This window comes from Falco cherrug, chromosome 4 (genome assembly GCF_023634085.1).
Source record: "Falco cherrug isolate bFalChe1 chromosome 4, bFalChe1.pri, whole genome shotgun sequence".
NCBI classification, from domain to species: domain Eukaryota; kingdom Metazoa; phylum Chordata; class Aves; order Falconiformes; family Falconidae; genus Falco; species Falco cherrug.
In genome coordinates this window covers 83871026-83883158 of record NC_073700.1, presented here as the reverse complement: position 1 = coordinate 83883158, position 12133 = coordinate 83871026, and the positions used below count along the sequence as shown (strand labels likewise).

Here is a 12133-nt window from a genome sequence, read left to right as displayed (position 1 = left end):
ATCGTTTGCAGTGCCACAGCTGTTATTGGGGAGCTGCTAGTCCATTCCCTTCAGTTTCAGTGTCCTTGCAGCAGCACATATTCCAGCATAGATTTCAGATAACATTTGCAAATGCTCTTGAGCAGAGCTTAACAGGAACTTCTTGTCATGTAATATTTTCCTAACCTCTATGACTTAAGGAGCAGTGGAAATCCTTTTTTTGCCTCAGTGAACAGTTTGGGAGGGGTATGTGCAAAGAAATACAATGACTCCCATAACCACAAGGAATGAAAGAGCATCTTCTGTTTCTTTATAGCAGTATAGCTTGCTTCTGACCTACACAAAGCCTGTTTCTTGTAGTGGCAGCTGAGTGACTGTATGGCCTTTTTCCCTCCTGTCTCTACGCCTTTGGGTTGGCCCTTACCCTTGATGTAAGCAATTATGAAGTACCTCCTATTATACATGTGATTTAGCATTAAGAACTTAATTTCCCAACAGCACATCTAATCTTCAAACATGGTTATTTTTTTTCTCTTTTTTGGATGAAATTAACTACCCACAGAGAATTCTGTGCGGAAATGGTAAGACGTAGACAGTTAACCTGCCAGCTACACTAACAAATCAGATAGTTTGACATCTAGACCAGACTATTAGTTCCTGCAATGAACTGACAACATGAAACCACAGATGGAAGGATTTGGTGTTGCAATATTTTACCTGCCAAATTGGAGGCTACGTTGTCCGCTCGGAAGAGACAGCCCATTCTGGGATGCGTCTTTGAGAAGGAGAATGTGGCAGCTGTTTCACTTTGTACAGCAACATGACACAGTGTTATAGGAAAGAAAATACAGAAAATTATCTTTCTTGATTGAAATTAAGCCAACTGACAGTGTGCCATACCACAGCCACTCAATTACATACGTTGAATGTAGATAAAGTTGTAGTTAGCCATAACGGAATCTGGCCAGAAGACGACATCATGAGTCTTTCCAAGACACTAAAGGATTTCCACTGACCAAAAGTTTAACATGCTGGCAGATAATAGCTAGGTTGAAGGCCATCTGGGGATAACCAAAATAGATCATAAATGTCACTGTAGATAGCATATGGCTGTAAGCCATTGCAACATAATTGATCAAACTTCTATCTCTTTGAAAGGAACGATGACCATTTTACTGTCAAATAAACCTCGTTCAGCAAAAATTCCTGCAGACATACATCATTCAAATTACCCAAACCTCTGATACAATGACTACAAGGAAGCAGTGCGGCCTCTGTAAGGCTGTAATTTGTTTTTATATTGCCTTCTTTTTTATTAAAAAGTATGCTTTTAAATACTATGTATTGTTGTAGAGAAAAGGATTACCAACTGAGGTGTAAACTTCACTGTTTTGTAATAAAGCCCTTGCTATATTCTACTGAACATTCTCTGCCTTTGAATTAATTACATCTGCTGTGACCAAGAGCTACATTATCCCTTTTGCGAAGTGTGTAACAGCAAAGAATAACATTAGATCAGACATTAGAAAATTTCATCAATGGCTCGAATATGAACTGAGACATAAAGCTGAACATACTCTCGAGTCAGGAGGGTATTTTGGACTGAAGTGTCTGCTCTGACTTTGAAAATTTGGGCCATATCTTACTGTTTAAGGTCCAGCCCATATCTATACCACTGAGCTCAAATCATCCTTGTGCTTACTAGGTCAACAACCACATTTCTACTGTGCAGCAAAATATGGATGTTTTGAAAACTGAAAACAAATTACAACCTTCATGTAAAGGATTATTTTTAAATCATGGAAAATTCTACAAATTCAGCTAAATATTAAGGAATAATGACTGACCCTTTAATCCAAAGGCAGCCTCTCTGAAATTTTTTTTATTCAACAATACTCTTAGCCTGGACATGTTTTCATTTTTATTTTATTTCAGATTTATTTGACCAATTTTAGGGCTTGATCCAAAGCCCACTGAAACACTCCCCTTGACATCAAAGGATTTTGGACCAAGTCCTTAATGCATGCAAGCACAAATGTTCTGAAAGGTAAAGCGAGTATTTCTCTGCTTCTGACAGGAACTAGTTTTAGTACTGCAAGGTCACATAGAAGATTTTGGCATAAAAATATGTTTGATATAGATACATTCCAAGACAGAAGCTGAAGCAACATGGTATTTTACAATACAGCATAGATACAAATACAGACTCTTGTCTGGAGGTCAGAGTACATAGATAGACACATACATACATGTATGCATGCATGAAGAGTGAATTTGTGTTAATTTACTTCAGCGTATTGATAAACTATTGCCTCTTGTGGAAAATTGCCTTTGGAATTTGGTAACCAAGATTTGTGCTCTAGATCAGCTTCATTTTCTGACCTACTATATGACCTTTGGTCAGAAATTAAAACCAGGGTGTGGACCTATGCACAGACCAATCTTAGTGAGCAAGGTACCCTGAATAATCATCACCTTGTACTCTAGAGGCAGGCAAATGAGACTGGGGCTGTAAAATGAGGGATAATGCTGTACAGTAGATCTTTAGGCATCATAGCTGATAGCCCATAGCATAAAATAATTACAACTCCCCACTTAGAAAGAAATACATAAACTTTTATTCCACTCTGACTGCCTGTTCTGAAAGGGGATACAAACTAGCAGAGATGGAAATAAACCTCTGCTCTCTCAAAAGGTCTTCTAGCTCTAAGTACTTGTCCTCAGAAGTAAGGTAACTGTGGAAAGAATGAGATGGGTGTTCATTTCTGTGAACCTTTCCCCTCCAGGTTCCCCTCCTCTGTGTGGCTACAGTCAGCAGCCCTGTGTGGTCTCGGGCTGGGAGGAGGAGGAGGTGGATCGGTTCCAACTTGCAGACCTGGCATTCAGTCAGGCTACCAATCAAAAAAAAATTCCATTTACCTAGGAGAGCATATGTGTATGTTAGAATGACCTTCCAGGTCTTTTCCCTCACACCAGGCTTTACCAGAGGTAAAGGCGAGCCTATTACCCTGTCTAACAAACTCCTATGGGATTCTTGAGAGTCATGGTTGTTTCTCACATGACCCTTTTTTTCATCTTCATCTGTGAAATCCCGAGAGTGACTGTAAGTCTAAAGGAGACCATACTGAGTAGGAGACACAGGGGATTCTTCCCCAGGGTGCAGACATCGCCGGTGGGTGAAAAGCCTGCTTCCATGCTGAAATTCTGGCTATAGGACTCTGAGTCGAATTGCATGTGCTGCAAGGAGAGTTTGAGTCCACCCGTAAGAAGAAAGCTTTGTGGAATGCTTTATCCATCATCTTTGCCCAAGGTGTGCCCTCCCCTGCCTTGGAAGAAAAAGCAAAATTTGTGGTTAAAAAGGCCTGAAGTTTTATGGAGTTTCCATGGGCCAAGTGTACTGAAAGATTGAATATATTGATGTGAGTAATGTGTGGGAGCAGGAGGATACAAAAAATACAACGAAGATATATTTACATAGTTCAGGAAAGATGGAAGAGATGGAAAAGCCAAAAAAACCACCCAAAAATCAAAGGAGCTGAAATAGTAAGTTGGTTCCATTATTAATATAAATAACTACCATCCCCTGGAGTGCAGATAAGCTTGTTTTACTAAGCAGTCTTTTCAGATTTAGACATGAAACCACATAAACAAGACCCAGAGCCACAATTAGGGGCAAAGCTCCACCACAGCATTAGATATCTTGATGTCTTGTGAAGAGAGGGACTGGTCTTCTCTGGGGTAGAGGAGGGGATACCACTCAGGCTTCCAGCAAGGTATTCGTGGTTTGCTTAAAAACCCCTACCCACCGCCACGAATTAATTCTGGATCCGAATAAAGCACATATAAATAAAAGATATTCTATTAAAACACGGGTTGCAAATAATTTTCAGGTCCTAATTTGTTTGGACACCTGTCTCCCCTGTGGGATCGCTGGTTTGATAACGGGACACAGGCACTCCTTGGCCTTGCGCTGCGCGAAGACGGGGAGGGAGGGAGAGGGAGGGAGGAAGGGAGAGAGGGAGGGAGAGAGAGAGGGAGAGAGAGAGGGAGGGACGCCGCAGCGGGAACGGGAGCCGCAGCCCGGGCTCAGGGCGGCGCAGCGCTCCCTGCCGCTGCCGCAGCCCCGCGGGCGGTCGGGCGCCGGGGGCGCCGGGGGCGCTGGGCCGGCCTTGCACCGCAGGGGCTGGGAGCGCTGGGAGGCCGAGGATGAGCTTCGGGGAAGTTCAGGAAAGCCACGGTCACGTCCTCCTGTGCAAGCAAGCCGTTAGGCTTTCAGATAAACGGCCACATCACAATGAGCTTGAAAAATAAAAGTCGCTGCAGTCCTTCTGGCAAGGAAACTGATTCCTTGAAGGGTTCCCGTGTTACCCTTCTGTTTTCCACAGCTGCCGAACGAAGCGAGAGGCAGAGCGCCCCGCGCTAGCAGCACACCAGTGGGAACCGTCCGTGTGTCCACGGAGGATCCGTGTGCCGGTGCACTCCCCTGGCCAGCCACGGCCCCGCGGCGGCCGGGTCCCCCGGAGCGAGAGGAAACCCTCGGGGGTGGCCGAAAGGACTCCGTGCGACAGACCCGGGCGCGGTGAAACGGGCGTGACCCAGCCCGAAAGGACGTGGGCTGCCGCGGGAGCACGGAGGACGCCCGCCTAGCCCTGCCCGAGGGGGGAGCGACTCACCTGGGAGCCGTGCCCGCCGCGGCCGGAGCGGGGACCGGCGGGGAATCGTGCCCTCCGGTGGTCGCCGGCCGCACAGCCCGGCGGCCCCAGCCCCGCCGGCGGCGCCGCGCAGCAGCTGCCCGGCCCGCGGGCCCCGGTGGCGGGGCAGGGAGAGCCGGGCGGCCCGGCAGCCCGCCCGCGTCCCTGGCTGTGGGGCTGCCGCAGTGAGCGGGGAGAGAGAAAAAGAAGCAGAAAAATGGGCCCCGCTCTCAGCCCCTTCACACACCCGCTCCGGCCGCCTGCCGCTGCTCCGCGCGGGTGTGCAGCAGGGCACAGCGGGGGTTCTCAGCACGTGGAGCTGGCGTGCTTTCAACACCGAGCAAATCACAGCATAAGTGTCAGCGCGGAAAGTTGCTGGTGGGTCTCTTGTCCCTTTGGAAGCCATTGGGCCTCGACCAGGCTTTCACTTGACATCTGCAGGAATTAGAATACCTGGCCATGGACACCGGTGGGGAAACCGGCTGATTTCAGTGGTCTTTGAAACAGGTCTTAAAGGTACAGCTTCTGTGGAAACACCGGACTGAAGGCTTCCGCATGAAATACCCAGGGAGCCTGTCCCTGTGTGTGCACGTGTGTGACAGTTACGTCGCTGAATATCCCAAGGAATCCCCACCAGTGTGAGATTTTGGTGTTTCACCACAGTGAATAGCCTTTGAGAGCTAAATTACAATGTGTGTATATGCATGCCATATAGGGAATACTGAACAGCCTATTGCAACCCGGTTGTAATTTGCATGTATGCACAAAACACATTGGTGGGCAACGTTGTAAGGTGTAACCACCAGATCTTGAGCACGCTAGTTCTCACACTTCTGCACTGATTTATAAACAGGCAGACAAAATCAGACCTTTCACTCTTTCTTCAACAAAAATAAAAGAAAGAATCAAGCTGTCAGCCCACTCCCCTCAAAGCTGTGGTGCTTCTGCCTGGCTAAGGTAGACCCTGCTTGCCCCCACCTGAGTCTCAGCAGCTAATGGGTGCTACTTCCTAGGAGCTTGTGATTTATTTAGCTCCATGTTCACACCCACACCTGTAATTGGGATGATTACTTTACAAGTGTTACACATTACTGAACAGTTGACAAAATGCTGGAGTTCTCTGCGTCCTAACAGTGCCCCATGTAAGGGCTGATCCCAAAGCGCACACTTCCCTGAGCTAAGGCCTAGGGAAGCCTTGCAGGAATGGACCTGGAAATATCCCTAGAAAGGCCCTGGAGCTGCGTGCAGCTTTGCTTGCCACCTCCAAAGAGCAAAGCAGGGTTGACAGCCTTCCCAAGGAGCCAGGAGAATCCTCACCCAAGCCATGCCTATGCATAGCAGAGAACAGGACATGGTCCAAAGTGGTCTGCAGGTCTATCTAACCTTTTGGAGGTTCAAAACAGAAAATTTAACACTGTATGAACTACACAATGATTACTGATTTAGTGTGGAATACAAAGCCTCCACCCCCATCCCCACCAGAACTGTGTATTTCAAGCTAAACCAGAGCTGATTTTAAAACTCCACACAATCCCTGCTTCCCTTCCTTCCCAACACACATGTGTATGCACACTGCAAAAGATCAGCTACACATGCACACACACCCACACACAGACACACCTCACATGTTAGCACACCAGTATGTTTTTCTCTCACACAGACCCCTGGACTTGACCCTCTGACATATCCACACTCCTCCAGACACAGCTGCACACACTCCAGCACTGGGCAGGGTTGCTGCCCACCAGTAGGCCTGGGGGATCCAGGCAGGCTCCCACAGCCAGCCCAAGGGCATGCCCCCTGGGCCAGACCGCTGCCACCACAGCTTACCTGGCTTACCCCTGCGCTCCTGTGGTGGGTCTTGGCAGGAAGAGCATGGGCTTCATTTCCTTTGCTCCTGAGCACGATTTGTGAGTCAAAGATGAAGCAAAAGCCAAAATGAAAATGACAGGGGTTTCTGTGTAGTCATGGCTCATACAGCAAGTGTGCAGGTCCCAGGTAGCACCGTACATGTTCTGCTAACTACTGCTGGTTGCTTTTGCTGCAGTTTCCCTGAGGAGTAACTGACCCTAAAGCCAACCATCTATCATAGTCAGCCCCTCCTTTCTCTTCAAGGTCACCCTCCCCCTACATTTCTCTGTGTTTTCTGATTTTCCAAACCATGTAATACTGCCTCTTCACCTGTCCTTGCCTCTCCCACACACCCTCCTCTGCACACCCTCCTCCACACACCCTCCTCCTGCCCCATGGCAAGCAGGTCATGTCCTGCATCGCATTCAAAGTTCAGGTGACCCAGACAAGCTGTGGCTCCTGCCAAAGCACCTCTGGAGACACTGCCCCTTTCTCCTTTCAAGCAGTGGATCATTTCCATTGATTTTGCTGATGTGGGTCTCCACCATCCAGGCATTGCCCCAGTGTCCTATTCCCAGCAAGGTAATAACAGTTACCCAGGTTTGGTTTTGCACTTCGGTATTTTTTGCATAAGAAGAATGGGAGAGAAAGGAAAGATGGGGGGAAGGAAGGAAGAAAGGAAGGAAGGAAGGCAGGCAGGCGGGCAAGCCTCCAGAGCTGCCTACCGATGCTCACCACTACTGTTTCCCACCTTTGCTCTGTAATGGCACTGCTCAACACCCCAGAGGAGCACTGAGGCTCTGGGCACAGCCAAAATTGGTGAGAGGGAGGGGGAAGGAGAGCCAGTTCTTCTTACCTTGGGGGCAGCAGCTGCTGGCAACACAAGGGAACCCCTGAAGCTCCCTGGGACAAGCCGTGGTGTGGAGGTGAGTGGAGAGGCCTACAGGTTGCAGCACACACCGCAGGGACAAGCTGAAAGCCGGGGGAGCTGTGCTCACTCACTGTCCGTGTGCCGGCATGCCTTCTCTTGCCTGGTCAGTCAGCCCCTGTTTCCCCCCGCCCCCGGTACTGGTTCCAGCTGTTTCCCAAAAGAGAAAGTTTAGGGCAGGCTGCTGTTCGCTCACGCTGTGGGATGGCAGACCCAAGGAGGAAAGCTCACCCAGGGGGCTAACGGAGGACTGGTGGGGCAACTCTGCCAGCAATGAGCGCCCAACGGGCTCTGTGGCAGGGAGCGGGGCCATCGGCCGCACCGGGACTGGCCCACTGCCCCTCAGCGGCGGCTGCACCGGGGTCCTGGCCCCTCGCAGTGCCCAGGACTGGAGGTCTCTGCCCGGAGGACAGGGAGCCTGCAGGCAGAAGGAAGAGATGGCTCTTTTCCCCGGAGCAGATGACAGCTTACTTCCAGAAGCCTTGCTTTTTTCGTCCCTGGGGTTTACCGCGGCTCTGCTATTTTGTTTGCCCTCTCTGCCCTCCCACCCCAAAGACAGCCGGGGAGCGGTGGCGCTGCCCGCTCTGCCCCGCACCCGGAGATGCCCCGTCTGAGCGGTCACTGCCAGGCCGGCAGCGCGGGCGTGCGGTCCCCTCACAGGGAGCAGCAGAAGTGCATCGCCCCATTTATTAATGGGTGGCAATTTCTAGCCTTCCTTCCCAGGCGTTCCCCGTTTGAATCTGAGCTGTTGTTAAAACGACACACCACCTGCTCTGTGCTGCCAGCGACCGGGGAAGAAGGCATAAAGGCGGGGGATGGGGAGAATTAGCTTTGGCTGCAGACATAAAAGAGAATTTAAACTAAATAAGCTCGGTTCCCAGGAAGTGCCGGAGTCGGGCGCCTTCAGGGAGGGCGAACTGAAGCGAGTGGCCACGGCGTGTGCCTCGCTGCCAGGAGCCACAGGGAGGGTCTGCGCGCCCTCCCGTCTCCCGGTATGCCAGGCTGGGGACGCAGATCCTCCCGGGTTTCTCTTAAGACGAACTCAAGGACTGGTGCGTGTGCACGCAGCCAGTGCGTAGTTTCGCCGCCGCTTCCACCTCTGAAGATGGCTTTCTCCGAGAGCAGTCCTCCGGCCGGACGGGACAAGGCTGTGCCGTCCCCCCTCTGCAGCCCAGAAACGTGCAGCTGCCTCGAAACGCCGGACCCCGGGGGCGCCCGGCGACAGCAGCGCGGGGTGCAGGAGAGCGGGACAAAATTAGGATGTGCCTGGATGCTGCCCCGCGGGTTTCCCTTTCCTCCTTTTCAGTGCAAGCCGTGCGCGCTGCGGCGGGGGAAGCCCGAGAGGTGCGGGATGCCCCCGCCGCCCTGGGGCAGCCGCCCCCAGCGCAGGCACCCAGCGGGCCGCTCTGCCCCCCGCAGCAGCGCCGGGGGGGCACCGGCACCCCCAGAAGCTCCCGCCCCGGCCCCTCAGCACCACCCCAAAGCCAAATCCGAAATGAAGGAGCCTGGGGCAGAAACCGCGGAGAGGGAAGCAGAGAAAGGGGTTGGGGTAAGGATGTATGTGTGTGGGGAGCGAAGGGAGTCCAGATCACTTGTGAATGGCTTGAAAAAAATAATTGGGGGAGGGCGTGGAGGGGGGGAAGCGGAAACTTTCCTATAAAACTCAGCAAAAGTCCCTCCTCTCCACGTCAGGCCAATGACACTGCTGCCCCCAAACTTTCCGCCAGCAGGAGCTATAAGAACCTCCAAGTCTTCAACTTTCTCCCAATCCCAGACACCTCGAAGGGGCTCCAAGGAGGGATCGGGAGGGATTTTTTTTTTTGGTTGGCTTTTTTTTCCCCTCTTGGATCCTGATGCCATCCCCCCTCCCCCCAAAGTGAGGTCCTCCCTCCCTCCCTCCCTCCTCCTCCTCCTTCTCCTCGCAGGCCAGCGAAGCAGCCGATCAAGGGGGAGCTGGCGGGTTAGGTGCCCCCCTCTTCTCCCTGCCCTCCCCCCCCTCCCGGCCCGCTTCTCGCGTCTCCCCCCAGAGATGATGCAGCAGGACGAGTCAAACTCGCCAGTCTCCCCCGCCGACGACAGCTTGAGCAACAGCGAAGAGGAGCCGGACCGGCAGCAGCTGCCCAACAACAAGAGAGGGGGGCGCAAGCGGCGCTCCAGCCGCCGCAGCGCCGGCGGTGCCGTCGGGGCCGCGGACGAGCCCTGCAGCCCGGCCCAAGGCAAGCGGGGCAAGAAGTGCGGGGCGGGCGGGGGCGGCGGGGGCGGCGGCAGCAGCAGCGGCGGCGGCAGCCCCCAGTCCTACGAGGAGCTGCAGACCCAGCGGGTCATGGCCAACGTGCGGGAGCGGCAGCGCACGCAGTCGCTGAACGAAGCCTTCGCCGCCCTGCGGAAGATCATCCCCACGCTGCCCTCGGACAAGCTGAGCAAGATCCAGACCCTCAAGCTGGCGGCCAGGTACATCGACTTCCTCTACCAGGTCTTACAGAGCGACGAGCTGGACTCCAAGATGGCAAGCTGCAGCTATGTGGCCCACGAGCGGCTCAGCTACGCCTTCTCGGTGTGGAGAATGGAGGGCGCCTGGTCCATGTCCGCATCCCACTAGCAGGCGGCGTCCCCCACCCGCATCCCCCCGGCAGGAGCCCTAGGTAAGGCAGGGACACCGAGACCGGCGGGGAGAAGGGGGGTGGGGGGTGGGGGGAAACGAGGGGCCGCTGGCTGCGCCGTGGGCCGGGCACGCGTGGCCGTGGGGCGAGAGGGGCCCTCCCCGTCCGGCGGGGCCTGGCTTCCAGGGCCGGCCGGAGCACGGGGAGGCTGGAGGTGCCCCCCCACCCCCCACCCCGGCGTGTCCCTCCTCCTGCGCGGCCCGCGGTGCGTCCCCGGCCCCGCGGGGCCCACGCGTGGCGGGGCGATGCCGGCGGCCGGCGGGGTGGGCTGCGGGCGGGGAGGCGGCGGTGCGGGTGTGCCGCGGCCAGATGGGGCCGGCCTGAGGTCACTCCTTCGCCAAACGCCGCGGAGCCAGCGGGGCCGCCGGGATGGTTCCTGCTGCCGCTGTTGCTCGTATTTTGAAGTGAATCCATGTCCGCCTGCGTGCTTCCCGGCGAGAGTTTCCTACGGCCCCAGCAGCCCCCTTCCCGCGGCCCTGCCACCGCTGGCTGCCGGGCTGGGGTGTCACACGGCCACCGCGCCGCCCGCGCGGCGGGGGCACGCGCTTCTCCCTCCCCTCTTGGTGCCCGACGTGTGCATTTCCAGAGGCAGGGAGGTGTAGGTAGATGGGTGTGTAACTTTCATTCCAGTAACGAGTTTTCCGCCCTCTCTGGGTTTTTGCAGATGACATTGTTCCCACAGAAGGAGAAAATGGACAATCTAGAGACTCTGAAGTTGGATACGATTTTTTTTTTTTACTTGTCTTAAACAAAAAATGTACCAAGGATTTCTTGGAAATTAGAAGAGCAATATCCAAATTCAAAGCAGGGCGTGGGGAGCACTTAAGGAAAGAGAAAGAGACAAGGGCTTTGGACAGTGACTACCCTTTGGGCGTCGGTACAATCCACACATCTCTGCATTCTGATAGAAGTCTGAATCGATTTTTTTTTTTTAATTTTGACGAAGAATGTTGGAATTTAACTTTTTTTTTTATTTGCCTTTTTTGCATGCATTCCCAAGAGGTCGTGCCTATGAGCCACTGATGAAAGGAAATACGTTATTGTGGACTTTATTCATTCTTGAATGAAACCAACCAACCAACCAAAAAATATCCCTGTAGAGATGAAAACTTTTTTTTTTTTTTTTATTAGGGGGGAATAAGCTGGGCTCAAGCTGTTATATACCCGGTTCCTAACTTTTTTATTATTATTATTTTTCCTCTGAGAAAAAAATAAACATTTTATTTATTTATTGATGACCCATGTTAAAATGCAAATAGATCCGGTGTCTAAATGCATTCCTATTTTTATGATTGTTTTGTAAATATCATTGTATATTATTTTTCTGCAATAAATAAATATGATTGAAATTTTAATAACCTTAAAGTTTGGTCTCTCTGAGAACTCAGGGTTGGAACTGGAGATAAATACCTGTTTGTTGAGCTGTAAAGACACCCAAGAGAGAGGGGGCACTAGTATAAACAAACCAGGCGAAAAACGCAAACAAACTAGCTACTGACAGACACAGGCACGTTATTTATTGAGACAGCTTTATTATTCTGTGCTGAAGCTCCCTGCATTTGGGGGGCAAGATATTATCTTCTCTCTCTTTCTCTCCCTCTCCCCCTTTAACCCTAACGCCAGGCGCTGCGGAGTTCCGCGGGGAGCGGAGCTCTCACCGCAGTGCTCGGGCGCTGCCGCTGTGCTGTGCCCCCCAGCTGCAAGGCAGGAAGAGGGCCCATTCCCCAGCCCCGGAGCAGGTATTTTTGCTGATACCCCCGAGGAAGAGGCACCAGTTTTAAACAGGGCTTCACCCATCCACAGGCAAAGCGGGAGAAAGTGAGACTGAAATAGGGAAGTGTCTAGCGAGTGGGGTTTTCCGGTGGAAGTGATGTTTGACTGCCCTGCTCTCTAGGGTTTTATATAATATATAGTCTAGCGATCACATTTTCGTTGTACAAAGCACCGAGGGATACGCTAACCCGCCCTCTTCTTTTCTACATGTAGGGCGCGTGTTGCCTCTGTTTCTTCTCACCGTACCCTCC

General features: G+C 52.4%; 1 protein-coding gene across 1 annotated transcript; it reads left to right on the top strand.

Annotated features, from left to right (window-relative positions):
• The first annotated feature begins 9092 nt into the window (after positions 1 to 9092).
• TWIST1 (twist family bHLH transcription factor 1) lies at positions 9093 to 11468 on the top strand. The gene is made up of 2 exons (XM_055708843.1): positions 9093 to 10091; positions 10774 to 11468. The coding sequence occupies exon 1, from the start codon at positions 9146 to 9148 to the stop codon at positions 10046 to 10048; it is 903 nt and encodes a 300-aa protein (XP_055564818.1). The 5' UTR covers positions 9093 to 9145; the 3' UTR covers positions 10049 to 10091; positions 10774 to 11468.
• Positions 11469 to 12133: the final 665 nt, after the last annotated feature.

Excerpts from the sequence above, each read along its gene's own strand:
- TWIST1 (XM_055708843.1), top strand. The coding sequence starts at position 9,146 with ATGACACTGCTGCCCCCAAACTTTCCGCCAGCAGGAGCTATAAGAACC.